Source organism: Mustela erminea, chromosome 7 (assembly GCF_009829155.1).
Source record: "Mustela erminea isolate mMusErm1 chromosome 7, mMusErm1.Pri, whole genome shotgun sequence".
Classification (NCBI taxonomy): Eukaryota; Metazoa; Chordata; class Mammalia; order Carnivora; family Mustelidae; genus Mustela; species Mustela erminea.
Genome location: NC_045620.1, coordinates 15,680,938 through 15,708,400, shown reverse-complemented (window position 1 = coordinate 15,708,400; position 27,463 = coordinate 15,680,938). Strand labels below are relative to the sequence as shown.

General features: G+C 52.1%; 1 protein-coding gene across 2 annotated transcripts; it reads left to right on the top strand.

Moving 5' to 3' along the window:
* On the top strand, positions 1-27,306 carry GDAP1L1 (ganglioside induced differentiation associated protein 1 like 1). 2 transcript variants are annotated; one of them, XR_004287464.1, is made up of 7 exons: positions 1-315; positions 8,866-9,058; positions 10,098-10,271; positions 15,022-15,119; positions 15,887-16,001; positions 25,870-26,547; positions 26,646-27,306. XR_004287464.1 is itself a non-coding variant. In XM_032350601.1 (6 exons), exons 1-6 carry the CDS (start codon positions 136-138, stop codon positions 26,211-26,213), a joined length of 1,104 nt encoding a protein of 367 aa, XP_032206492.1. In that variant the 5' UTR covers positions 1-135; the 3' UTR covers positions 26,214-27,306. The 2 variants fall into 2 exon arrangements, 1 of the variants encoding a protein (XP_032206492.1); XM_032350601.1 differs by having other exon boundaries at positions 25,870-27,306.
* Positions 27,307-27,463: the final 157 nt, after the last annotated feature.

Genomic DNA, 27,463 nt, shown 5'->3' with positions numbered 1-27,463 from the left:
GTAATGACATTCACGAAGAGGGGAGGGAGGGAGCGAAGCAGAGGGGCAGGCTCCGCGAGGCCATGTGATGCTGGGCGAGAGAGAGAGCCGCCGCCGCGGAGCCTCCTTCTTTCCTCCCTCTGATTCCGGGCTGTCATGGCGACCCCCAACAACCTGACCCCCACCAACTGCAGCTGGTGGCCCATCTCGGCGCTGGAGAGCGATGCGGCCAAGCCGGTGGAGGACCCCGACGCGCCCGAGGCATCCAGCCCCGCCCATTGGCCCAAGGAGAGCCTGGTTCTGTACCACTGGACCCAGTCCTTCAGCTCACAGAAGGTACAGCCCAAGGGAGCAGGGGAGCAGAATGCACCCGGTGGCCAGGAGGCGTGGGGGAGGGGATCCAGGAGGGAGGAAGGGGTCTGAGGACCCCGGCGAGAGGCTGGAGGGTGGAAGGTGTTTCGGGGTCGGGAGGGTGGAGAATGCTGGGTTGCTCTCCCGGAGATGGCTGGCCCTGTCTTGGGCCCCAGGAGCATCGTCCCCAGTTCTGGGAACATCCATTATGCCTCTCTCCCTCCCAGAAAGACCCAGTCTCTTGGAGGGGTGAGAAGAGAGACAAAGGCAAGGGGAAGCGAATGGACACTGCTGGGAAGGCGGCCTGTTAGAGGAGGCGGCTGCTGCGGGGAGGGAGGAGGAGCGCTTCCCGGGATCCAGTCTCCAGCCCCAGTAGTCGTTGGTGGGCCTCCCTCCGAGCTGCTGTCCTGGATACTACAGGCCCTCCAGGTTACAGCTCCTGCCTGGCTGGGAGCCTTCCTCTGGCTGGGGTTTGGAACGTCTGTCCCTAGTCCTCTCCCGCATCCACACTTACCTTGAGCCGAGAAGGAAGGAGTTAACCCATCTCCTTAGACCAGCTCGGTTTGGCCCCTAAAATCTGTGTTTTGCTCTTAAAGACACAGACGGCCGCTCCGCCCCTTCTCAGACCCAGACGCGCTGGGGCGGTGGGGGTGGGGGGAGGGCTGTTTAGGAATCCAGCCTGGTGCTGAGTTTTCCGGGTTCCCGCTTCCTGGGGGGTGAGGGTCAGACACTGAGCCTGTAAGACAGGGGCGCCTCTAGGGGCGCAATCTCCCACCCTGGGCAGCTGTCCGTCAGTGGGGCACGAATTCAGCACCATGGCCAGGGCCCAACAGCAACTATTGTTGATCTCTAAGTGGCGCCCTTTGTCAGACCCTGGGATTGCTCTTCTTCCTGGAAGATCCTTTTGTTTCTTTCACTCATTTTTCAGATAGAGAAACAGAGTCCATAATGAGAAAGGGCCTTGGAACCAAAGGAGTTGTGTTTGAGTCTTGGTCCAGGCGCAGTTCATCATCTGGAAAATCAGATGATGATGATGGTAGTAGTAACAGTAGTAATAATAATAATAATGATGATAGTAATAACAACAACAACGATAATAATAGTAACAGCTACTTCTGATTCCCACCCCTTCTCAGAGCTGCTGAGAGGGTTGTTGAAGAGGCAGTATAACTTAGTGTGCTACCTGGCACTGCCCAAACTTGAGCATACATTAGATTGCATGATCCTGGTTGAAACAGACTGCTGGGTCCCACCCCAGATATTTTGATTCAGCAGGTCTGGAGTAGGGCTCAAGAGCCTGCATTTCCAAGTAGGTACGTGATACTGGTGAAGCTGTCCCACAGACTCTCTGACTAGCTCCAGTTTAGAGAATAGAGTCTGAGCCCAGGCAATCCCCAGCGAAACAGCCATCTTCCCCAATAATTCACTGTAAAGCTTTGGACACATCACCTTGCCTCTCCAAATCCTTGGTTTTATAATCTGTAGAATGGAGCTAATGGCATTACCTTTCTCAGAGGGTTATTTTGAGGGCGAAATGAGGTGACACACAAAAATACTGATAGCAGTGCCTGGCACAGGGTCAAGGCTCTGATAATTATAGGTGTTATGATATCACTAAAGTGCTAGGGGAAGGAGGGATGGGTTAGCCAGGGCCACTCTGGGACTCACCTATAAATTCTTTTTTTTTTTTAAAGATTTTATTTATTTATTTGATAAACAGAGATCACAAGGAGGCAGAGAGGCAGGCAGGGAGAGAGGAAGGGAAGCAGGTTCCCTGCTGAGCAGAGAGCCCGAAGTGGGGCTCGATCCCAAGACCCTGGGATCATGACCTGAGCCGAAAGCAGAGGCTTTAACCCACTGAGCCACCCAGGCGCCCCTCATCTATAAATTCTACACGTGCATGCTGAGCACCTACTACATGCCAGGCTCTATGCAAGTTGCTGGCAGTTTGGAGATGAATCACACTGACCTCCAGATTTCAGAATACGTTCCCACTCAGAACCTCAGGAGCCAGGCCTCAGTGGCTGGGACTGGACAGTGGGCAAAGGGAAGGTACCTCCCATCACCATTCCCCAAGGGAGCTTCTTGCTCTTCCCTTTGCTCCCTGTGGAATATATCCTATTCAGTCTGCACTCAGGGCTGAAGTGGCCCATTAGTCAGGGATAGGACTACCCACTGCAACCTCATTTGTGACCAGGCCAGCCTGGGTATCCTGCCTCCCCTCATGACCTTCCCCTTGCCTAGGGGGCCCATGGTGGGTTCCAGAGGCAGTGTAACCTGGTGGAAAGGGCCTGGGCTGTGCAGTCGGATGGTCTTGGGTTCCATTCTCATCGTAAGTGCTTACTGGCTCTGTGACCCTGAACAAATCACTTAACCTCTCTGTGCCCCAATATCCTCATCTGGCAAAAAGAAAAACAACAAAAAAAAAACTTTTGCATCCAACCCTGCAAAATTCCTGGGGGATTAAGAGGACATGGAGATATGTTAAGTGTCTGGCACATAGTAGGAATTTAGTAGGTGAGTTTCCTTCTTTTCAGTCCTGAAAAGCCCTACCTTCATTCAGGGAGCATTTCCCCTTGGTAGAGCATATGAGAGGTCTGTCCTTAATGGTTCATGAACAGCAGAAAATAGCCTACTCCCAGGAGTGGTGGTGGTGGCTTTGTGGAATGTCCGGGGACTATCCCAGAGCTGGAGGGCAGCAGGACAGTGAGGGGATCCAGAGTCCAGACTCTGGGACCAGACTGCCCAGGGTTCAGTCTTAACTCTGCCACTTACCAGCTGGGTAATTCTGGGCACGTTGCTTAGCCTCTCATGCCTCAAGCCTCATGTCTGTAAATTGAGAATAATAACAGCACCTCCAGGATAGGGCCATTGTGAGGATTCAGCAAAGGTTTCCATTAAATCACCTAGAGCAGCACCTGGCTCACTGGAAGTGCCCAGTAAGCGGACTTACGTTTGCCAGACTGGAGATCAAAGCCTGACTGTGCCACTTCCCACTGTGTGACTTCGTGCACGTGTCTTCACTTCTGCAGGTTTCCTCTTCCTCCTCCGTGCAGGAGGAATGATACCTATCTCAGAGGGTTGTGAAGATTGAATGATACCATGCATGGCCACACAGTTAGCACAAAGCCTTAAAGATTGCATGCTAACAGTGGACTCTCAGGTACCATCCTAAGTGATCATCTAGGGCTGCAGGGTTCCTAGGGCATTCAAAATGCGAAGTATAGAAGTTAGCTTGTTTCTGAAGCTGTTCCTGCCTCCAGCCTCCTTCTCCTTGACTGGGAGTGGGGGTGGTGGGCAGAGGGGTGAGACTGGGAGGGGCAAACATGCAGACATTCTTGTTGTTGGCATTCCCACCCACTAGCTTGTGACGTCAAGTAGGTCCTGACCCTCTTTGGTCCTCAGCTTTTCAACATGGAAATGGACTAGATGCTTGATACAATCTGCATCCCTCCCTTCCCAGGCAGGAAGCACTTCCCCGTCTCTTGTGTGTCCCTAGCCCCCAGAGCATCCTTCTGTCCTCACACCAGCCAGTGTTTTTTAAAAAACCAAGATTACTATTTACCAGCTTTGTGACTTTGGTCAATTTGGTGCTGTCTCTGTGTCTATTTCCTCTTTTGTAAAAGGAGCACGATACTAGTACCTACCTCATTAGGTTTTTGTAACCCATGTAAATGTCTTAGAGCAGTGCCTGGCTCAGAGAAAGTGCTATATGAGAGCTGTCCTTATTATTATCACCAAGGTGAGTCTCTGAGAGCCATCCTTGGCTTCCTGCAACAAGCCTGTTCAAGGTTCCCTGACCCCACCCTCTCAGGGGTGGCCCTTGTCTTGGATATACCTGTGGCGAGAACCTGGCCCAGCCTTCTGCCCCCGGGAATAAGAGCCCAGATCTGGGTCCTGTCAGAAGACAGTCACAACACCCAAGACTGAGCAGGTCTTCTAGAGGCCCCTCTCAGACATGGCAGGAGGAAGCAAGAGGTGGAAGGTGATCGCTACCCCCCGCCCTGGCCTTGCTTTTCAAGCTCTTGGGTACTGGTCCCCAGCCCTGTCCATGCTGCACTTGACCCTTTACCCTACCCCCACCCCCAGAAACTCAGGTGACAGCTGTAGATTTCACCACTCTTCTCAGAAGCCTGCAGTGCTCACCAGGTCCTTCCAGGAAAGAGCCAGAATCCTCCTAAGGGCCTTAGGCTCTACTGTAGGATCCTAACCATGCCTGGGTCATGGACCCCTCATCAATGCGGGGTGGGGCAGGGGGGACAACCTGTGGATCTTTCTCACAATAATGCTTTTAATGGAATAAAGTAAGATACATAGCATTACTGAAAGGTAAGCCTGTCAAAGTTCAGCTACTGACAGACTTTTAAAACAAATTCATTATATATTAACATATGTTTCTGTATTAACCCATTATAACCTGACCTCGTGGCAGGACGGAGCCCTGTAATGTCAAAGTCACAATGAGTGTAGCTGTAGCAATGGGGAGTGATGAAAGTGATTTCTTGTGGTGACAATATTTCAGGCACTGCTAACACTACCCTGCTTGTCGCCTACACTCATAATTGTAGAAAATGCTAACTGTCAGTATGAGAGTACTGAAAATAAACATGTAATTTTCCCATCCTAGTTCAAGGAGGCCCTGGGTTGATTCATGGTCCCCTGAATCTGGGAGTCTCGATTACAAGGCCCTGCGCGTGACCTCCTCTCGTCTCGTCTTGTCCCCCTGTTCTAGCCACACTAGCCTCCTCGCTGTGTTTCAGATATGCCAGACACGCCCCTGCCTTGGGACTTTTGTGCTGCTGTTCCCTCCACTGGCAACTCTATTCCTCAGATCTCTGTGTGGGCCACTCCCTCACCTTGATTAATTAAAAAGAAAAAAAAGTATTTGAGAGAAATACCCTGAGGTTCAGAGACTCTAAGTGTCTTTTCCAAAGTCAAACAGCAACTAAATGGTTGGGTAGAGATGCCAACCCAGCACTTTGCAGTTGCCTCATAAACAAGGGCCTTGCTTGGGGCGCCTGGGTGGCTCAGTGGGTTAAGCCTCTGCCTTCGGCTCAGGTCATGATCCCAGGGTCCTGAGATCAAGCCCTGAATGGGGCTCTCTGCTCAGCGGGAAGCCTGCTTCCTCCTCTCTCTCTCTCTCTGCCTGCCTCTCTGCCTACTTGTGATCTCTCTCCCTGTCAAATAAATAAATAAAATCTTTAAAAAAAAAACAACAACAAAAGGGCCTTGCTGAAGAGGGACAGTGCCCAGCTATGACAGTGAAGCACTAGGAGCTAATTCTTTCCACTCATGGGGAAGATAGTCTGCCTGGGGGTGCTTGATGTCTGGTCGCACTGAGTGGTGACCACCTAAGTCTGGTCCAGTCTCCCAGATGCAGAGATGGCAGATGGCCTTGGTGACTGCGTGCCCTTCACCTGGGCCTGGCTTTCTCCCACCTCCCCTCCCCTGCAGGATGGCACATGGTTCTGGCCTACAGCTCAGCTAAAGGAGAAAGTCTCCTTGGCTGCCTGCCGGCATGACCCTGAGGCAGCTCCAAGCAAAACTGTTACACCCATAAAGACAGTCCCTTCCCCAGGCACTAGCCCTGCCTGGCGCCCTCACTAGAGTCCCAGGGCAGGGCCTGGGGGTGGTCCCTGGGGGCAGGTGCCCTGCCAGGAGGCAAGGCCAAGTGTCTGGACCCGCCAAGGGCAAAGGCCTGTTTTGGTTTCTGTTTCCATCCATTCAGTGGTCCCAGCTTGGCCGGAGGCTGGATGGCTGGGCAGGGCCTGGTCGCCCAGGGTCGGGGGTGCCAGGATGGGCAGGAGGAAGGGAGTAGACAGTTCGGCTCCAGGCAAACTCCGGCCTTGACTGCTCCGGGGCTTCTCCAGGGCACCGGCACCACCCAGGACTTTAAATGCATACATGCACATACTCTCCTGCTCGTGCATGCTCGCCTATACACACTCGCGAGGACACACACACGTGCCTATACACACTCATCCCCACACTAACGCACATGCACTCACACACTACTTTAACAGTTACTCAGACACTCTTCCATACACACACACACTTGTGCACACATATGCACACACACTCTTCCATACACACCCACGCTCATGCACACATGCATGTGCGTGCGCGCGCGCACACACACACACACACACACTTATTTACACAGTTGCCACTCACATTCAGGCTCATGCTCTCATACGCTCACATCCCCAGACCAAACAGTTGCCACCCCCAGCGCTCACTCTGGCACATTTCCTCCCCCTCTCTTAGACAAAAGCAGCAGTTCCCTCCCACTGTCTCCTGTGTGGTCTGAATGTAGTGTCGGCTTGCAGCAGGGCTGCGGGGCGTGCCTTGAACTCGGAGTTCAGCCCTCGTTCTACCAATGACTGAAAGGAGGCTCAGAAAGGGACAGTGATGGCTCTCAGATCACATCACATTGCTGGGGCAGAGCCAACGTGAGGACCTCCCAGCCCCATCTGCAGGGCCTGGTTTTGGCTACTGGTGCAAATGAATCTGTGAATAAGGGTTGGGGCTCAAGGGCTCATTGCCTCTCCCTCCCCACGAGGAAAGGGGTGTCCATGTTGGCTCTGAGGGTGGGGGCAGGAAGCACTGCTCTAGCACATCAGCGATGGGTGTGAGGTAGTCTGTGTGTCCGTGTGTGTGTGTGTGTGTGTGTGAGAGAGAGAGAGAGAGAGAGAGAGAGCGCAAGCTAATGAAGATAGAACCCCTGTATTAACCTCCTGCGCTGGGTCTCCACCCATGTCATCCTGTCCTAACTCATGCCACGCTTGAAACAGTGGATTACATTCCTCATTTCATAGAACCTAAGGCCAGAGAAGTCAAGTGACTTGTCCAAGATCACAAAGTAAACAAGCAGCAGAGCCAGGCTTCAAGTCCAGATCTGTCTGCTTCCAAAACCTGGTCTCGTACAAGTGGCTAAGACACGTTATGCCTACGGTGTGCCAGGCACTGTTCCACAGGGACTACAGCATCTCACCCCCACAGCAGCCCTCTCCGGGCATCACCAGTGGGACTCTCACTGGACAGGTGAGGAAACGGAGGCACACGGATGTAAAGCCAAGTCACCCAGCAAGTAGGTGCTAGATCTTGGATTTGAATGGATGGTCTGGCCCCCAGCCCAAGGTCTGACGATGATACCATGCTGCCTCCCCCTGAGTGTTTAACTCCTGGCACCCGGGAGGGAAGCTGGGAATGCCCAGTCCCAGCAGCTACCAGGTGCATGGGGACATTGACGCCCCAGGATATCCTCTCTTCCTGGCCTCAGGGATGCCTTCCCTTCCCCCTGAACTGGAGCCATTAATGGAGAGGAGTGGAACCATCTTTTTGCTGGGAGACCTTGGACAAGTTGACTTCTTTCTGAAGCTCAATCCATAGGCAAGGGGCAGTTGGACCGGGTGATCTCTAATTGCCTCCCAGCTCAGAAATGTTGGGCTGGGTCAGGAGCAGACCCCAGCTTCAAGGCTGTCCATTAGGTTCTACCAGCTCAAATGTTTGTCTGGGACCCCTTAGAGACACAGGGGAAAACTAAGGAGGGACAGGCCCAGGACTTCCTGAAGATGCCCGCAGGGCAGAGAACGCTGGGCTGGGAGTTTCAGGTCTGTTGCTACCTTGCTGTGTGGCTCTGGGTAAGTTACTTGCTCTCTCTAGGCTTTAGTTTTCTCATCAAGAAAAACATGGGGGATAGTTCCTGTTCTACCCCCACTCTGCAAGGCTATTGTGAGTATCCAACGTCCAGATGGGAAACTGTGTGGGGCAATGAAAGACCCAACTGATGTTGGCAAATTATTATTATTTTTTAAAGATTTTATTTATTTATTTGACAGAGATCACAAGTAGGCAGAGAGGCAGGCAGAGAGAGGGGGAAGCAGACTCCCTGCCGAGCAGAGAGCCCGATGTGGGGCTTGATCCCAGGACCCTGAGATCATGACCTGAGCCGAAGGCAGAGGCTTTAACTCACTGAGGCACCCAGGTGCCCTGGCAAATTAGTTTGCACCTTGTTTTGTTTCCCAAATAATTTGAGAAATTTAGCTATTGATAATTGATTATGTTGATAAGAGTTTCTGTGAATTTCCTGGCCAGATCTACCCCTGGAGGCCAGGCTGAGTGTCTAATCAGATAAAGAAATCATGAATTGAGTGCCACCCATGTCCCAGACACTGGGGTGGTACTATTAACACTACTTCCCTTCTGCAAATAAAGAAACCGAGGCTCAGAAAGTTTAAGAAATCTGCCCAAACACACACAGCAGAGCCAGGAATCATATCCCAGGCCCATCACCACCAGGGAGCACTGCCCCTTTGCCCCAGAGTAGGGTAGGGCTGTGTTCCTCCAACCAAGAGGCTCCAGGCCCCTGAGAGATTTCAGCCCCCACCCCTGCCAGGAGCCCAAGAATGAACTGGAAGCAACCATGTCACCTCCTGTGTGTGACTTCTGACCTCCCTCCCACATGCCCCGCCCCCTGGGCAGAGTGTCCCCCACGCCTGCCCGCCTGCCCCGCTCTGACCCTGGCGCCTGCAGGTGCGGCTGGTGATTGCCGAGAAGGGCCTGGCGTGTGAGGAGCGGGACGTGAGCCTGCCGCAGAGCGAGCACAAGGAGCCCTGGTTCATGCGGCTCAACCTGGGGGAAGAGGTGCCCGTCGTCATCCACCGAGACAATATCATCAGCGACTATGACCAGATCATCGACTATGTGGAACGGACCTTCACAGGAGGTACGGCTGCCATTTCCACCAGGGGCTCAGCCACAGACCTCGGGGACCCCACAGGCTCAGACGGGCTCCCAGAACCTTGGGGAAGCTGAGGAAGCCCCCCAGGGTGCGGACATGGCCCAGTCTCCCCTGCAAGGAACAATGGGGCTGCAGACAGGGCTCAGATGCTCCCCAGGAATCACAGAGCTACAGGCATGGCCACGGTCCTTGGGATGCCACAAACCCTCTCCCCGGCACTCCAGGGAAAGGGCTAGCTAGTCCAGACATGCCCCTAGGAGCACTGGGGCTGCAGCCTCCTTCCCCAGGAGCTCTGGCGTCAGAGGCACGGCCACAGGTCCTCAGAGCCCCCCCGCAGGACTCAGGCCCTCCTAGTCACCACAGATGGGGCCCAGACCTTCCAACAACGCCAGCACATGGGCAGGGCCTAGCCCCCTGAATCTCTATAAGTACAGTCAGGGCCGTGGGCCCCCTAGGTACCCCATAGACACGGGCCCAGGTACCCTCGAACACTGCCGATACGAGCGTGGCCCAGACACCCCAGAGCCCTGCAGGACCCTGTGTCTCCCTCCCTCCCTCCGACCCTCTTCAGGTTCAAAAGCCCACTGCCCATGGCAGATCCAGGCGCAAATCCAGGCGAGTGGGGCCAGGGCCCAGATGGGTACTGTGTAGAAAGAATATGAATGAGTTGCCGACAATTAAAAACCAAAGAAAGTTCCGTTTTAAGCATCCAGATTTCTGGCTTCTCCAGCCTGGTCACGCTGGGCCGACACCCCCATCAGGCTACAAGCCTGGAGTGGTGAGGAGCTGCCCCTAAGAGACAGGCTGGGTAGACCAGTAGGATCCCCTGTCAGCAGGGGGACACTTTGTCTCAAGAGCCTGGGAAAAGGGCTGGTCCCTGTGGGCCTCGACATATCAGGGTTCCAGGAGGCTGACATGGAGGGATGGGGTCCTAGAGCCTGGCCTGTCCAAATCGGAGGTAGGGAAGGGTAGGTGGGCAGGGCAGGACCGCCACCCCCAGCCCAGCCCTGGCCGTGCCCTGCAGAGCACGTGGTGGCCCTGATGCCCGAGGCGGGCAGCGCTCAGCACGCGAGGGTGATGCAGTACCGGGAGCTGCTGGACGCGTTGCCCATGGACGCCTACACGCACGGCTGCATCCTGCACCCCGAGCTCACCACCGACTCCATGATCCCCAAGTATGCCACGGCCGAGATCCGCAGTGAGTGCCGCGCTACCCCCGCTGGCCCACCCGTGTGCTTTCGACAGGAGTCCTCCTGCTCATCTCTAGTCCCCTTCCTCCTCCTGATCTCCCTCATCCCTCTCTGCCTCTCTCTCCACCTCTTTCTCTCTGTCTCTGTTAATCCCTCTGGGTGTCTCTGGCTCGATACCCACCCCCCCTGCCTCCGCTCCTGCCCTCCCTCCTCTGGCTTTCTCCCCGCTGCTCTCCCTGGCATTTGCAGCTCATTCACTCCCTTTCAAACTGAAATGTCTTTCCCTCTCTGGCTATCTTCCTTCCCCTCTCCTGCCCCTCTTCTAGTCCTGCCATCCCATGCAAAGGCTGCAGGGCTCTGTGGCCCCCGGAGGCTTGTCTTGTCCCGGGGGAGCTGGGGCACCGCCATGGTGGAGTCCCAGCCCCAGACACCCGGAGTCGGGGGCCCAGGGAGGTCAGGACTGTGGTTGGTGATCCAGGGCGCTGAGTGACATCAGGGTTGGTGCCGCCAAGGAAGGCTGCCCAGATGTGCAAGGCCCCCTTTGGGGTCTCTGGTTTCTGATTTAAGCATCACGTGTCCTGTCCTAACCGCTAGCTCGGACACGCCCATAGCCCGGCTCATCCTCTAGTTTCCAGCTCCCGGTAAACGGGGGTTAGATTAAATCCGACTACTCATCAGCCACTGTTTACAGACTTTGGTCCAGGCTCTGTGAAGACACCATGGGGGTCCTATACACAGATGAAGTGTGGTGATTCTAAGTAGATACTAGGTGCCTAGAAAATGGTCACTTCCTCCCTCTTGAAGGAGAGAGCTGATGTTTGTAAGTGGGATGGAGCAGGTTGTGGAACTTGATCTCGTCCCTTAGAGCACCCTTGAACAAGACTCGGAATTTATCAGTATCATCCTATCTCCATTCAGTCAGCAACACTGATGAGGTCTCCTATGACACAGGCCTTGGGCAGGGGGCTGAGGACGGATGGGGACAGACACAGCTTCTACTGTCCCAGTCACGGTTCCATCCCAGGGAAGCAGAATGACAAGTGAGTGTGTAATTGCAGTGCAGGACTAAATACATTTGCACAGCCTTCAGGAGGGCAGACTGGCATCTAGATCAAACACAGAAAGGCCCGCAGCTCAGAGATGATCCCACAGTTACACCTGGATGTGTGCACCAAGAATCACGTACAAGGATTTTCATTGCTGCCTAGGTGGTAATAGCAAGAAGCTGGAAACAACCCTGTTGTGCATGAGTTGGAAACTGGGCAAATACATTCTAGTCATTCTCTACACTGGAACACTTCAAGTCTTCCCATACAATGGACCTCAGCACAGCTATTAAAAAAAAAAAAAGATAAGCCTATGACACTGGGTGTTACATGTAACTGATGAATCACTAAATTCTACCACTGCAACTAATAATACACTATATGTTAACTAACTTGAATTTAAATAAAATCTAAAAATATAAGCATATGGGATGCTCTCTAAGATATATTAGTAAGTAGGAATGAAGGGCAAAAACTGTATCTAGCGTGCTATCATTAATATATTTAAAAGGGTGTTAAATGGACACGCAGGTGCTTGCAAACACAGAGGGTTTCGGGAGGGATATACGAGAAGCTATTGGCTTTTGGGGAGCAGAACTAAGAGACCACAGATTGAGGGGAGAGAGATTTACTTTTCACTCTGCATTCTTTTAATATTGTTTGCATTTTTAAATAAGGATGTATGTATAACCTGTTCAAACATTAACTGATTTTAAAAATGTTAACCCTAGAACCAATGAGTGTTAAGAGAAGGTGCCCATCCCAGCCTTGGGGGCCTGGGGGGCTTCTGAAATAAGGCAACACCCAAGGATGACCAGGGGGTAGAAGGGGAAGGAGAGAGAGAATCCCTCCAGCTTCAGGGGTAGGAGAGGGTGTGGTGTATTGGGGGAACTGAAGGAAGTTCCATGTGGATGATGCATAGCCCCAGGGGAGTATGAGTGGCCGTGGTGCGAGTCTGGAGAGTAGGTCTGACAGAATTGGAATCTTGTCCAAAGAGCAGTGGAGATGGAAATGAGCATGATGGAAAACGGGATGGAAATGAACATGGATGGAAATGAACATGATCCGATGTGTATGCTACAGCACTCCCTCCCCTAAGAGAATGGGTGGGACAGGATAGAATAGGAGGTCCTGCTGTCACCTAGGTGAGCAATGATGGTGGCCTGGACTGGGTGGAGGCAGTTCCTAAATGCTTCTGGGGGCTGGAGACCCTTCTTCATTTGTCCATGAGCTACCTGAAAGAGCCTAGAAGGCAGTGAGGGGTCCAGAGAAGGCCCAACCTGCTCCTCCTTTGAGGAGAGACATCTGAGGGCTCCAGCTCCACTGGGGGAAGGAAGGGGAATCTCACAGGATGCAGAAGGGATCCTGCAATGATCCCTCCAATCAGCCCAAGTTCTTTTCTGGGCTTGGTTTGCCCTCCTGGAGTCTAAAGAGAGCCACATGTGCATCCCTGGGTTACTGGCAAGAGAGAAAATGCTATACTTTACCTTCACATTCATAAAATATCAATGACACTTAATATAGCCCCAAAGCTGAAAGGTCTAGGAGTGTGTTTACTGAGTTTTGTGTCAGGCCAGGAGATGGGGTGGTAGATGGTGAGACATCAGAGGGCAGAAGTTGAACATCTGCGGTTACTCATTTACTTGGTCATTCTATTCATTCATTCATATAACTCTCACTAAGCTCTTGTTCTCTGCCAGGCCTGCACTGGGTTTTAAGGAAACAGAGACAAATCTGACATAGCCACTGGTCTCCAGAAATTCAAGTAATGGTGGGAGACATATATATCCAGAGATAAGTACATCAGAATCTCCACGTATGGCAGGACAGGTTGTGCACTGCACAAGTCCAGGGGTCACTTTTCACATAGATTGCAATGTGAATGGGTTTGTGTAGGGGCAGCTCTGATTACTGTATTTGCATTTTCTGTCAGAAATCTGTACAGTGTACACCGGAGGACAAAGGCATTGAATGGTCAGACCTCCTAGAGGATCAGGACAGACTTCATGGAGGAGGTGATCTTGAACTAGATTTGGAAGGGGATTTTCAGGAATTCAGGAGAAAGATATTCCAGGAGGCAGAAGTAGTGTGAGCAGAGACCCAGAGGTTTGGGATGGTCTGGAACATTCAGGGAATGCCAAGCATTTGGAGTGGCTGAAATATTACCACCTAGGGACAGGGACAGGTGGGTCAACTCAGTGAAAGATGGAGCTGGTAAGAAGAGAGGATCCTGCTGTGGTTTTTTGTTTTGTTTTGTTTTGTTTTGTTTTGTTTAAGACAAAAGAAGAGCTTGGATGTTATCTGAGGTCGGTGGAAGCCAAGGATGGGTTTTAAGCAGGAAGTGGCATGATCAAGTATGTGTTTGAGGAAGACCTCTGAGTGGGGAAAAAGGCATGGAAAGAGAGAGGGCCGGTGCCTCGGGCTGGGTCAGAATCATCCAGAGCGAGATCAATGAGGGGATTTGAACTATGGGAGGCGGAGGATTGAAAGGAAGAAGTTGAGTATGAGAAGAATAAGAAGGAGGAATCAGAAGGACCTGGGACTGATTTGTTTCAGGGAGCAGGTGAAGGAGGAATTGAGGGCACTCCTGCAGTCAACTGGCTTGGCTCAGTGTGGGGAAGGGTGCTGCAGGCAGTGGAGAGTGCAGGTGAGGAGCACGTGGAGCAGGGACGATGACATCAGGGGGGCCATGATGAGTTCAAGGAGCCTAAGGGATCTCTAAGTGGAGTTGGGACACAGGGAAAGGGGAGAGTAGGATTGGGCACCACCATCTACCTGACTCACCACATCCCAGACTTCCTGGCCAAGAATTCTGGAGAAATCATGGAACAGACCCCAGAATCTTATCCTGCATGATATTTTAACCTCCTTTTAAAACTCCCACAGTTTACAGTTAGATTCTCTAAGTTAGATTATGGATACTTCTTTTCTCTCATTAAGAATGATTCTCAAGGTGCTGCCTTGAGTTCCATCATGGACCCACGGTTCCATCACCCTTCCCTTTTTAGCATCTTTAAAAGGCCACTTTTCCCAGGAAATATGGGTTAGGGTGTTCCTAAATCCTCACAAAAATTGCCTCACCAGAATGGGAAGTTTCAAGACACAGCAAAAGTCTCTTACAGTTTTTCTTGAATTAAGCAAGTTTTTCCTTGTGAGCTACAGTGAGTGAGCACCAAACTAAGAATCAGATGGACCCAGGCCTGAAACCTGCTTATCCTTCGCTAGTGTGGGATATCATTTAGCCTCTCTGAACCCTTTCCTTTTCTTTTTCTGTTACCTTTACCTGTTACCACAGGAAAGGGTAGGGGGAGACATGCACTGAAGTATGACTTTGTCCAGGTTTATAACCTCTCCGTTTCTGGCAAACTCCCATCCCCGAGTAGTCTCCTCCTCATTGAGGTTTCTTGATGCCTTGTGGCCCAAGCACGTGGCCCTTTGTGTCCCACAGCGTTCACTCTCCATCACAGATTGATCATTGCTGCATCAGAGATTTCTCTATGGGTCTGTCTTTCCCACTAGCCTGAGCCTAGAACAGGATGGCATGTCATCCAACCCTACGTCGCAGCCTCTTGTACCTACTAGGTGTTGGCTGTTGATATTGTTACTTCCCAGACCAATGCTTGAGTGGGACTGTACCCGCAAACTTGTGGAAGAGGGGGTGGGAGTGGTCCTGGGTATCAGAAAGGTGAGGTTTTCCTTATTCTCTTCCCAGGACATTTAGCCAATGCCACCACAGACCTCATGAAGTTGGACCATGAAGAGGAGCCCCAGCTCTCTGAGCCCTACCTTTCCAAACAGAAGAAGCTCATGGTGAGTGCTTCCAGGCCTGCCCAGTTCCCTTCCCCATCACCTTTCCCATGAAACAGTTCCAATGGGAGAAGCTGGTTTTATACAGAGGATCAGCTGATGACCTAAAATGAAAACACTGCTCACTTTTCCAATCCTGTCTCCTCTGTCACTTACTGGTTTTTTGGGCAAACCACTGTCCCACTAGATCTTGGTCTCATGACATCTTAGGTTGTGTCCCTAAGAGCAGAGCATTAGACAGAGGTTCTTGGGTAACAGTGCATTGAGGGAGTGTTCTAAGGAGAACCCAGTAAGAGGCCAAGTTCACCTGATCCCACAGAGAGTTCTGCAGCGTAAGCGTCACCACAAAGTCGATCCTCATGGAGGCAAGGGGCAAGACAGGTATAGCCCTGTGTCAGTCATTCATTGGTTACAGATTGCCTGGTGGGGGCATGAGGGATGAGAGACCCTCCGGAGTATTTCCAAGCAGCTCTTGTTGGCTGAGAGTAACTCTGGAGAAGAGGCAGCAATGAACAGCTATAAGCAGATCCTCAGAGCAGTTGGCGTATGATAGTGCCAGGTCTGGCCAGGATAGCCAAGTTCACGGGAGTGCTGTGGGCACCAGATGAGCGGGCTTTGTAACAGTGGAGCCCTCTCTATGCTGGGAGGGATATTTGGAGGCTGGGTTTGCTGAAGGAGGTTTGGGTCAAGCTCCTTCCAGCCTTGGTTATCCAAGCCCCTTGGAAGCCAGCTCAACTCCCCTGGTTCCTTCCTGCCTGTCCTGTTCCCAGGCCAAGATCCTGGAGCACGATGATGTGAGCTACCTGAAGAAGATCCTCGGGGAGCTGGCCATGGTGCTGGACCAGATCGAGGCGGAGCTGGAGAAGAGGAAGCTGGAGAATGAGGGTGGGTGCCAGTTCTGGGGTAGGTGGGTGGTGGAGCCCATCCAGTCCACCTGCCCCTGCCCACTTCCATCCCCTTTATCTCAAAGATCTCAGAGGACCTCCCAGGTGGTTAGGGTCATGGATCATGGAGGCAGACAGACTAGATATAAGTCGTAGCTTGACCACTTACTAGTTAAGTGACCATGGGTCAGGAACTTCACCTCACTGGACCTCATTTTCTCATCTGTAAACTAGGAATAATAATAAGACCCACTCCAGAAAGGTGCTGAGACGTTGCATGAAATAATACATGTAGGTATTGGGTCAGCGCTTTGCACACAGTAGGTGTTTAATTGAGGTTGGTGAAGATGATGACGGCGGTGATGGTGATGACCAGGACCCACCATACCATCTCACCTTTCCCTGCTCAGGGATGTATTATGACTCTCTTTGACCTTGACTCTTTCTGTCCTTGAGCGGCTCTCTGACCCTGAGCATGCCAGCTTCATTCCCATCTCCACACCTTTGCTCCTGCAGCTCTTCTAGCTGGGAGTATCCTCTCCATGCCACTCTGCTCCTTTTTCCTTTTATGTGCTGTCTTTGCCACCAGTCCTCTTCGAGTTTGATTCTGGGTCTTCTCATCTTGCTCTGTTTTAGGTGGTCGGTCTTGTCTCCTCAGTTATGCTAATTTACAGAGCCTGCATGATAGGCACTGCTACACTCACAGCATCACACACACACACACACACACACACACACACCATCTGTATGGGAAAGCCATGGAGCACAGTGTTTGAAAAGATGGGTTTAGGAGCCCCAGGCTGGCTCAGTTGGTAGAGCATGCAATTCTTGATCTTGGGGTTGTGAGTTCAAGCCCCAAACTGGGGTGTAGAGATTACTTAAAATCTTAAAAAAAAAAAAAAAAAAAGATGGTTTTTGAGTCAGACAGGGGTTTGAGTTAGAGTTCCAGCTTCGCTGTCTATACTATGTGACTTGGAAGTTGCTTCCCCTATTGGATCCTCAGTTTCTTCACCTGTAGAATGAGATGGTAATAATACAACTTAATGCCATCTTTTTGGACTCTTATAAAAAGTCGAAGTACTTTGCCCACTGCCTGGAACATGCTAGTTTAAACATATGACAGCTAAAGGCATGCACATTCTCTGTTTGAGAAAACTGAGGCTCAGAGAGATACAGGGACTTGCTCAAGGTCATGTGGCTCGTAAATGGCATGGTTGGGGCAAAGGCAGGTTTGCCCCTGACAGACGCAGCGCTCTTCCAGCATCTCACAACTGAGGCAAGCATAAAGTATGCATAGATACCTAAAGGCCTGAATAGAACATTGTCATGAGCTGTAGAAAAAAAACATGGCAAGGCTTAGTAATAAAAATAGTATACACCTTAAGCAGGAACTTTCTCCTTTCTGTCAGAGAAGGTGCCTAGGAGAGACGTTGAAGAAGAGTGCTCAGAGGCCAGAAGGCGTGGTGTTTCCAAGGTTGCCTCTGGGGTCAGAGTCCCAGCTCAGCCATTTTCTCATTGGTTGACCTTCATTATCAGGCACATCTTACGTACTTATGGATTAATTTGCTCAGCTGCCCTGAGAAAATACCACAGACTAGATGTCTTAACCCACAGAGATTTATCTTCTCACAGTTCTGGAGTCTGGAGTCAAAGATCAAAGTGTTGGCAGGTTTGGTTCTTTCAAGATCTCTCTTGGGCTCACTAGGCTGCATTCTTGCTGTGTCTCCATGCATGCTTTGCTCTGAGTGCATGCTCCTGGTGTCTGTGTGGCAAAATGTCCTCTCCGTATAAGGACACTAGATTAGTTAGGGCCCACCCTGATGACCTCATTTTAACTTACTTACCTCTTTAAAGGCCCTTTGTCAAAATATAGTCACATTTGAGATACTAGAGATTAGGGCTTCAACATACGAAATTTGGAAGGACACAATTCAGCCTAGACAACATATCTTTTAACAACACTTCCTGTGGGCCAGGCACAACTAAGTGTTTCACATAGTTTAATGCATTTAATGCCCCTAGCAACTCTAGGACGTAAGTAATATGAGTAATCCTATTTAAACAGATGAGGAAACTAAGGCACAGAGAGGTTCAGTAACCTTCCCAAGGTCACACAGATAGAAATGGTGAAGGCTAGATTCAAACCCTGGCTCCCAGAGTCTTCAGTTTTTAAGTGCTAGCTCTGCTGCTTCTTCCGTTCTGTAAAGGGGTGATAAAGTGAAAGCCCACTTCACAGGGCTGTTGTGAGGCTCAGTGAGAAAGTGAGGGTAAGGGAATAAGCACATGACCTGGCACACGGTATGGAAATGTCCACACATATTAGCTGCTGATACGATCAAGGGAGACACAGAGTGTGACCTAGATGGAGGGCAGAGTTGAAGGTCCTGGAGAACAGCTGTGAATGCTCATTCCTCATGTGATCTGTAGATAGGGAGCCTCCTGACCTCAGGCTCTGTTTTGGTCCTGAGCTCTTCCAAGAGGAGGCAGCATTGCAGTGTCCCAAGGCAAGATGACTGGGATTGTTCCAGATGGAGATCCTTGTGTCCCTCCATGGCTGTGGGAGGCAGCGGAGGTCTGGGGAGGTGGCTGGGCCCACATGATCTCATTCACCCACTGGGGCACCCCGAAACTTTCCTGGGAGTAGTGCTTACACCCTGCACTTGTCCCCTTCTGAGGCAGAACCCAGGGTTGGGAAGTGTTACAATGTCACAGTTAAGACCTCTAGAATGGAGCCAGATGACACGGACATGGATTCTTGGTCAGCTACCTCCTAGTTCTGTGACCTTGTAGAATTCACTTCACTTCGGTGAGCTCATCAAAATGTGGATAATAATAGACTCTCACTTGTGAGGTTAGATTCTAGGTTGCAAGGGTTCATAAAGATAATGGGTGTTGGTCACTCTCCACAGTACCTGGCTAAAGGTAGAATGTTCTAGAAATAGCGCTTTCAAAATAATAACCATTACCATTCTTCTTCATTCATTTATTGAAATATTTCTTGGACACCGATTGTGTGCCAGGTCCTGAGGATAAAATTAAGTAAAAACAAGACGTTGTTCTTGCTCTCATGTAGTTTATAGTCTGGTAGAGAAGAAAGACATTAGTCAAATAATCCCATCAGTAAAAACAGAATTATAAACAGTGATACGGGTTAAGACTGATAGTAAAAAGAGTCTGGCAAATTTGATAAAGCTTCTCTGAAGAAGTGATGTTTCAAATGAGACCTGAAGGATATGGAAGGGCCAGCCTAGTGAAGAACCAGGACGGGTGTGTCCTAGGCTGAGGGGACACCACGGTGAGGGCATAGCTGGGAACTCTTTGGTAACTGGCTACTGTGTGGTCAGTAATGGCAAAAGTGGCGTAAGTGAGGTTGGACAGAGCCAGAGAGATGCAAGCTCATGGACCTGTATTTAAGATTTATCTTAAATCCTATGTTCTCCTCTAGGATTCTGATGGATTCCTGTATCATGTTGAGGTCTTTTATCCATTTTGAGTTTATCTTTGTGTATAGTGTAAGAGAATGGTCGAGTTCCATTCTTCCCGTATTTATATTTTATTAAGAGTTAAATCTAGTCTATATTTAGAATTTAGATTCTGTCCTATGTACAATCCATCCAATGGGAACTCCTTGGAGGATTGCGAGAAAGGGATTGCATCAGTTAGCTTTTGCCATATAACAAATAAACTCTAATTCTGAGTCACTTAAAAGAACCTTTTATCTGTTCATGATTTGTGGTTTGGCAGTTTGGGCTGGGCTCAGCTGGGAGCTTCTCTCTGTCCCACATGCTGGTGGTGGCATCACTCAGGTATCTGTAACCAGCTGGTAGACCTCACTGGCATGTCCAGCAGATGGCTCTCCATCAGCCTGGCCAGTGGGCCACATGTTGGTCATCATCCAGCAGGCTAACCCATGCTCATTCATATGGTGGTGGCTACAGGGTCTCTGAGAACAGCAAGGGAGCAAAGAATTTTCAAGGCAAACACCTTTCAAGCTTTTATTTGTGTGGAGTCTACTAGAGTCCCATTAGCTAAAGCAAGTCTGGGTTAAAGGGGTGATAATTGACATTCACCACCTGTTGGCAGAAGCAGCAAAGCCACATGCACACAGGACTGGGAGGCATTGGGTCCACCCAGGGTGAGATGTTCTGATCTTAGGAGCACTTTGGTTGCAGTGAGAATGGACTTCAAGGGAGACAGAGTGGAGGCTGTCACAGCAGCCCAGGAGGGATGATGCTGACTTGGGCCGAGGAGGTGGCAGGGAAGATGGGAAGGCATGGAGGGACTCGAGAGGCATTTTGGAGACAGAATGGATCGGTACTTCCGGAGTGGTCTTATGAGGAGGGAAGAGTAAGGGAATGGAATCCAAGATGCCTACTGGGTTTTGGTCTGAGTTATTGGGTGTGCCATTTCCTGATATGGATGGGTGGCAGGTGCGAGTGTTTGATTGGGGACTCAGTGTGTTCAAAAGACCTTTCAGACACCCAAGAAGGGGTGTCATATAAGTTACTAGGTATTCTAGTCTGCCTTGTAAAGGAGAGGTCAGACTTTGGAGAGAGATGTGTGAGTCTCCAGCATCTCTATGTGGTATTTAAAGCCACAGAACTGGGTGATTCATCAAGGGGGGGAACAAAACAGAGTCAGGCCTGATGTGTCCTCTTGCTGCACAGCAAATTGCCCATGAATTAGCGGCTGAAGCTGCAACAAAATGCACATTGATTACATCACACATCTTCTGTGGCTCACGACTTCTGGAGGGGGGGGCTGGGTGCTTCTAATTTAGGGTTGTATGATGCGGGCTGCGCTCAAGCTGTCGGCTGGAGCTGCAGTCGTTTGAGCTGGAGAATCCACAGCCAAGACGGCTCGTTCACACCGTTGGTGACTGGAAGTCTCTGGCCCCTGCTGGCGGTTGGCAGGAGGCCCCAGTTGCTCACGACCTGCGCTTCTCAATGGCGCCGCTTGAGTGTCCTCACAACATGGCTGCCGGCTCTTCCTGGAACCAGTGCGGCGGAGAGTGAGAGAGGCGGCCACAGTGATTTCCACAGCCTGCTGCTGGAGGCCACTGTTACTTCCTCCACAGTGATTTCCTCCAGCCTGCTGCTGGAGGCCATTGTCACTTCTGCCACATTCTGTTCACTGGAAGCAAGGGACAAAATACAGTCCGTATTCAAGGGGAGGGAGATCGGGCTCCATCAGAGATGTACTGAGTGGCTGGTGAGTGCATTTTAAAACTGCCTCCCTGCCCTGAGGTCCCCCCATGTAGGGGGGGCGGTAGAGGCGGAGGCGCCAGCAAAGCCGGCAGAGAGTCACCAGGGCAGCAGGAGGACCCTTGTGTCCATGAGATTTAGAAAGGATTGTGCTTTAAGGAGAGAACAGTGTCAAATGCTGCTGGGAGTCAGAGAAGCAAGGACAGAAAGGCGTCCCCTGGACATTGTCTCACGACTGTCGGTGACCTTGCCGAGGGCAGTTTCACTGGAATGCGGGGGTGGACGGCCGGTGAGGGAGGAAGGCAGCAGGTGTGGGCCCCTCTTGGGAGACCTTTAGCCGTGGAAGGGAGTAGAGAGATGGGATGTTGCCCGAGGACGAATGCGGGGTGAAGACGGGAGATACAAGCGGGTTTTCAGACTGAGTCCTGGAGTCCGGGAGAGGACGCGAGAGGCGTCCTACCGGCCAGGGCCCCAAGGGAAACAAGGCACCTTCAAATGGGGTAGGTTAAAGAGGACTTCATCAAGGGACCATTCACAAATGTGTGGGCAGGACGTGGGGAGAGCACAAGGAAAGACGGGGTGGCCGGGGTCTGAGGTTGTGAGGGGTGGGAGCCGTGGCAGGAGCCGGGACAAAGAGGCTGTGTGTGCGGGGGGGACGGCCAGGCAGGAGCCCATGGCGACCCGCAGAGAGGACTCCCACCTCACTCTCACCCACCCACCCTCCTACCTCCTGCCTCTGCTCCCCAACGGCCGGACCCGACTGGAGCCTGAGGGCTGGATGGAGCCCCACTGGGGTGGGAATCTGTCCAGTTGTCCTCCTGGGGCACAGAGCAGCATGGAGAAGGGAGGAGGGCGGATCTAGAAGGCAAAGGGGAGACGTGCAGCCTTGGATGGTGCAGAGAACGGCAGGGGTCCGGCCTTGAGAGGAGGTGGCCGAAGGCAGGGTGCGTGTGCTCGGCTTTGCAGGGTTCATGGCCAGAGTGAAGTCTTTTCTGCCTGAAAGCTCCTGTTTTCTGAATGCCGCACGGGGTGGTGTCCCAGGCTGAGTGAGGCCTAGGGACCCGGTGTGAGGAGAGGCGAAAGCTGTGTGGCTGTGTCCGCAGGCCGTGGGGAAGCCAGCCTACTCTGGGACTCACAGATGCCCGGGCGTGGCTGAGTACCCTCTTGGGCTTTGTACTCATGAACTTGAAGCCTACTAACTGGTCCGTGTAAGTGTCTCCAGCACACTGAGCTGGCAGACTCAGGGGAGGCAAAAGATAGAGTTTGTCCAGGGCTGGGGGCTTTTCAAAGTAAAAACAGCATTATAAACAGTGATAAAAGTGTTAAGATAAGTGTTACTGTTTTCCTATATACACAAAGCTGGAGGAGAGGGGCAAACGGAAGGGCGACCCGCCAGGCAGCCACACATGTCCGGGTACATGATGGTTGTGGCTCTCGGCATCTGCCCACAGACAGAAATATAGGCGTGGACACACTCAGACAACGACATATGCATACAAGCTTGGGAATGTCTGTCTGCAGCCAAACAGCCCAGTGGACGTGGGCATCACTGCACTTAATGCATCTGGGGTTCCACACATGGACGCAGTGCCCACGTGCGGATAGCCACGTGTGTAAACACAGTTGGTGCATGGACTTGAGCAGGCGCACACAGGGGCAAACAGACACAGCACGCATGAGGCAGACACACAGATCTGCACACCCTACAGAAAACGCGCTTACCGAAAGGGGCCCGAGCGTCTGTGGCGATCGATGCCTGTTCGCATGCGCCTCTGCATGGGGACGGGGCCGTGTTCTCTAGAGGTTACGCACAGACTCTGGAACCTGGGCTCAAATCCAGGATCTGCTCGGACACGTCCTACCTGCGTGGCTTTGGCTGAGTTACTTAACCTTTCTGTGCTTCAGTGTCCTCATGTGTAATGTGGGGATAATAATAGCACCTACCAGACAGGGTTGTTGTGAGGAGTGGGGGGATGACACCTCACATTTGGGTGCCTCTCCCACCCCACAGACTGTTCCCTCCCCTGCACCTCTGCTGGTTTCTCCTTGTCCATCACCTAAACCTTGTCCTGCCCGGGGCTCAGTCCTTGGTCCTATTCTCAAATCTGTCTTCTCTAATCTGTCGCTGGGGACCACGGGCCCCAATCCTGCCTTTTTTCACAGCCCCTCACCCCCATCCTGACCTCATCTTGCTCCAGAGCTGGCAGTAACTCCCCCCTCCACGAGGAAGAACACTCTTTTTTTGCCTGCACCGTTGGCTTCCTTGCCCGCCTCTGGCTTTATCACATTTCACAAAACCTTAAGTGGTTACCTCCGCTCTCTGCCTAGTAGTTCCTGCGCCCGTGGACCCAAGTGTGGCTGGAGAAACACACATGTGCCGGCTGGTCTCACTTTGAATTCATGACCATGAGGCTTAGATGGCTCTCCTGCTGCCCGAGGGTCCCCCCCAACCCCATCCTGGTCCCCTTTCCAGGTGACTGCTTAATACCTTCTCCTTCCTCCTCAACTTCCCCCCGCTGTCCCCAGCCCTCCCCTCACTCACTGAGGACACCACAGTGCTCGAACCCCACAGCGCCCCCCTACCAGCCTCTGTGCTGTACCCATCCGTCCTATGCACACATTTTACCAGGTTTTTTTTGTTACAGCACATCGTAACATCTCTGAAATTGGAATGTTTCTCACAAAGTCGAATTGGCACCACTTGTTCTCTGCGGGGTGGCTGTCTTCCATTCCAGATAGAGTGCCGTACACTCCCTCGAATTCCAGAGCCTGAGCTGTCCTTGAACCAGCAACCCCTGCCCTTGTGTACTAGACGTCCATCTGCTCAAGCACTTGTGGTGGTAATTCTCTCCACTGTCCTCGGTAGCATCATTTCCCCCTCTCTGCAGGGTCATCCCCATCAGCATGCTGGGTTTTCCCTCCCCGCTTGCAAAGACACCCTTGGCCTGTCTCGCATTATTGGCGTGTCCTTCCCATCACAGCAAACTCCTTGACAGAGGGATTCTCGCTCACGGTCTCCAGTTCCTCTCCTTCCTTTCTCTCTTGGACACCCTCCAATCAGGAGTTCAGCATCAGCATCCACTCCCACTGCTCTTGTCAAGGTCACCAGTCACCTAATGCCACCATAGTTCTCTGGCTCCTACTTGACCTTTCTGCAGCATTCGAATACCTCCCTGCTTCTCCTTGAAACACTTTCTTATCTTGGCTTCCAGGATCACGCCCTCTCGTGGTTCATCTCTTATCTCATGGGTGCTCCTTCTCATGCTCCTCTGCTGGTTTCTTCCTGTTGCCCAACATCTGACTCTCCGAAGCCGCAAAGCTCAGTCCCTGGTCCTATTCTCAGATCTGTCTACACTCAGATCTGAGTGTAGACGACCCTTGCTAATGTCCTCCCAACTCCATGCTGATGATGCACACTTGAACTAGATATACGTACCTCTAACTGCTGATTCACCATCTCCCTTGGAGATCCAACAGGCATCTTGAAGGTTATGTGTCAAGAACAAACTCTGGATTAGAGCATTCCTTGCACTTTACTTCCCTGTCCTGTGAAAGCACGAGCCTCTGAGGACACTCTGTCTGTCTTGTCCTGTCAGGTCTTCATGCCCAGCACATACTAGATAAACATGTGTTGGGTGAATGAATAAATGAATGAACAAGAAGCCGCAGAGTGAGAGGGATGGAGGGGCTCAGGCTTTGATGCTGGAGGGCATCAGATTCAGGACATCTCTGAGTTGAAAGGAACCCTGGCTCAAAGATGCAGAAGCCAGCCTCCCGGGACAGCAGACCTCACAGGAAGTGGGCAGCGGGGGGTGCATTCCAGGCATGAGACCCAGCAGGGGCAAAGGCCCAGAGGTGGACATGGAGCTCCTTTGGTCTCCTACATCATGTCTTGGTTCAAAACCCTGAAGTTCTTCCCCACTGACCATGTCATGTCCATACTCCTTTGTGGAACTTCTAAGATTTTTCCCAGTGTGTCTCCATCTACTTCTCTAATCTTGACTTTTCATGAATCACTCCCTGCTCCCTGGGCACCCCCAGGCAAGCCATGCCCATTTCCAGTCCCTCCGGCTGCTGTGTTGAGAGCCGACTCAAGGAAGTCAAGGGTAGAGATGGGAAATCATCAAGGGGACATTCTGAAAATTCCAGTGAGAGAGGATGGTTTGGACCGGGCTGGTAGCCGCAGAGGTGACCTCACATTCTGGCTGTGTTTGGAAGAGAAGCTGACAGGAATTGCAGACACACTACATGTGGAGGATGGAAGGAAAAGGACTCGCCGTGACATGGGGCTTCGGCCCAAGCAACCGACAGGGTGGACACGGGGTAGCAGACGTTGGGGATGAGCGTGGTGGGTTTAGGGGTGACAATCAGGAACTCGGTTTTGGACATACCGGGTTTGAAGTGCACGGTGGATATCCGAGCGGAGGCTGCTGAACGAGCGGGCAGTTAGACACGGGAGGCTGGACGTTAGACACGTGTATTTGCACTTCAAAGTCAGTTGATTTAAAGAAGAAGTACTAACAGAGGTAGTATAAGCCTTGGGCAGAAGTGATTCAAGCAGTAGGAGCGGGCGGCCCGGCGGCCGTGGGAGCCGGCAGAGGCCAGAGGTGTCAGTGGCGGAGATGTGAGTCCCACCACCCCCATCTCCTCTCCCTTCCTCTCCAGGGCAGAAGTGTGAGCTGTGGCTCTGCGGCTGTGCCTTCACCCTCGCCGACGTCCTCCTGGGAGCCACCCTGCACCGCCTCAAGTTCCTGGGACTGTCCAAGAAGTACTGGGAAGACGGCAGCCGGCCCAACCTGCAGTCCTTCTTCGAGAGAGTCCAGAAGCGCCTGGCCTTCCGGAAAGTCCTCGGCGACATCCACACCACCCTGCTGTCGGCTGTCATCCCCAATGCGTTCCGGCTGGTCAAGCGGAAACCCCCATCTTTCTTTGGGGCGTCCTTCCTCATGGGCTCTCTGGGGGGGATGGGCTACTTTGCCTACTGGTACCTCAAGAAAAAATACATCTAGAGCCAGGCCCAGGCTTGGTGCCTGTCGGTGTCTCTGTACTGTGTGACTCCCAGCAAGCTCTCAGTCAGACACTGTCTCATGAACACTCGGACAGCCACTCCCTGCCCCGTTTGGAGTAATTCTATCGTCAATGTGAAAACATTCCATAGTTTAGAAGTAGACGTTGCCAATGCCGTGAGTTGAGGCCACGGCTCTACTGAAGGAGAGAAAGAGTGAGTGTGAGAGAGAAAGAGAGAGAGAGAGAGAGGGAGAGAGAACAGAAACGAAACACGAATGCCTTTTCTTTTAATTCAAGGTCTCAAGATGGAACTGTGGGGACTGGTTAGGATCTGAGGTGAGTCCCAGGCTGTTTCGTCCACCAGGGCCCAGATTCTGGGAGGTGCTTGGGGCTCGGAGGGCCTGACCCCGCGCCTCCCCTTCCCTCTTGCCCAGGGAATTCTTCCACAGGACAAAGCCAACATCAACACTGACTTTTCTAAGCGGTGCCTCCGGGTGGGGCTGGAGACCGCAGACCCCGGGGAGGCCCCTGAAGACCCGAAGGGGCTCCACTCTCCTGTACATGGACGGAGACAGCACTGGCTCCAGCCAAGGCAGTGGCAGCCAACCACCAGGTCATGCCTGGGACCGACCCCATGAGCACACCCTCTCGTTCCCCTCCTGATTTGGCCAGTGGGTTTGCTTTGACACTAACCAGAAGTCCCTGGAGGCAGCGACCATCCGTCATCCTTTTCACACCTGGGGTTGACATTTCCCAACACGGGAGGTGGCCTTTCAGCGAGGGCCCCGTTTGACCTTCTTCAGAAGGTCAGTCCTGGCCTGAGTGCAGGGGTGGGTCTGGAGGTGGATGGACTAGGGTCCGTCTCTCTCTGCCTATGCCAAAGCCACCTCGTTTAATGCTCACCTTCCCCATCTCTTGTGGGCCCACCCGTGCTCCAACACACCACGTGGAGAAGGGGAGGTGCCTGCATCCCTGCTGCCCTCCCTGGTCGTGTCTCACTTTCCTGTGCCTTTTGCATGTTGGGAGAGGGTCTGGGTGTCACTGCCGCTCATGCTTAGAAACCACTGAAAGCCCCCAATAAAGCATTCAGGAGGAGCATTTGCTTTTCATTTCTAAACATGTGTTTTCCATCCATCTCTCATTTCCAGAGTCTGGGGCCGGAGATGCAGAGACATGAGGTTCAGACTCAGAGTTGAGTCCAGAGCTCAGGTTTCTGGTTGTGGGGATGGCTTCTGGATGGACTTTGCAATGC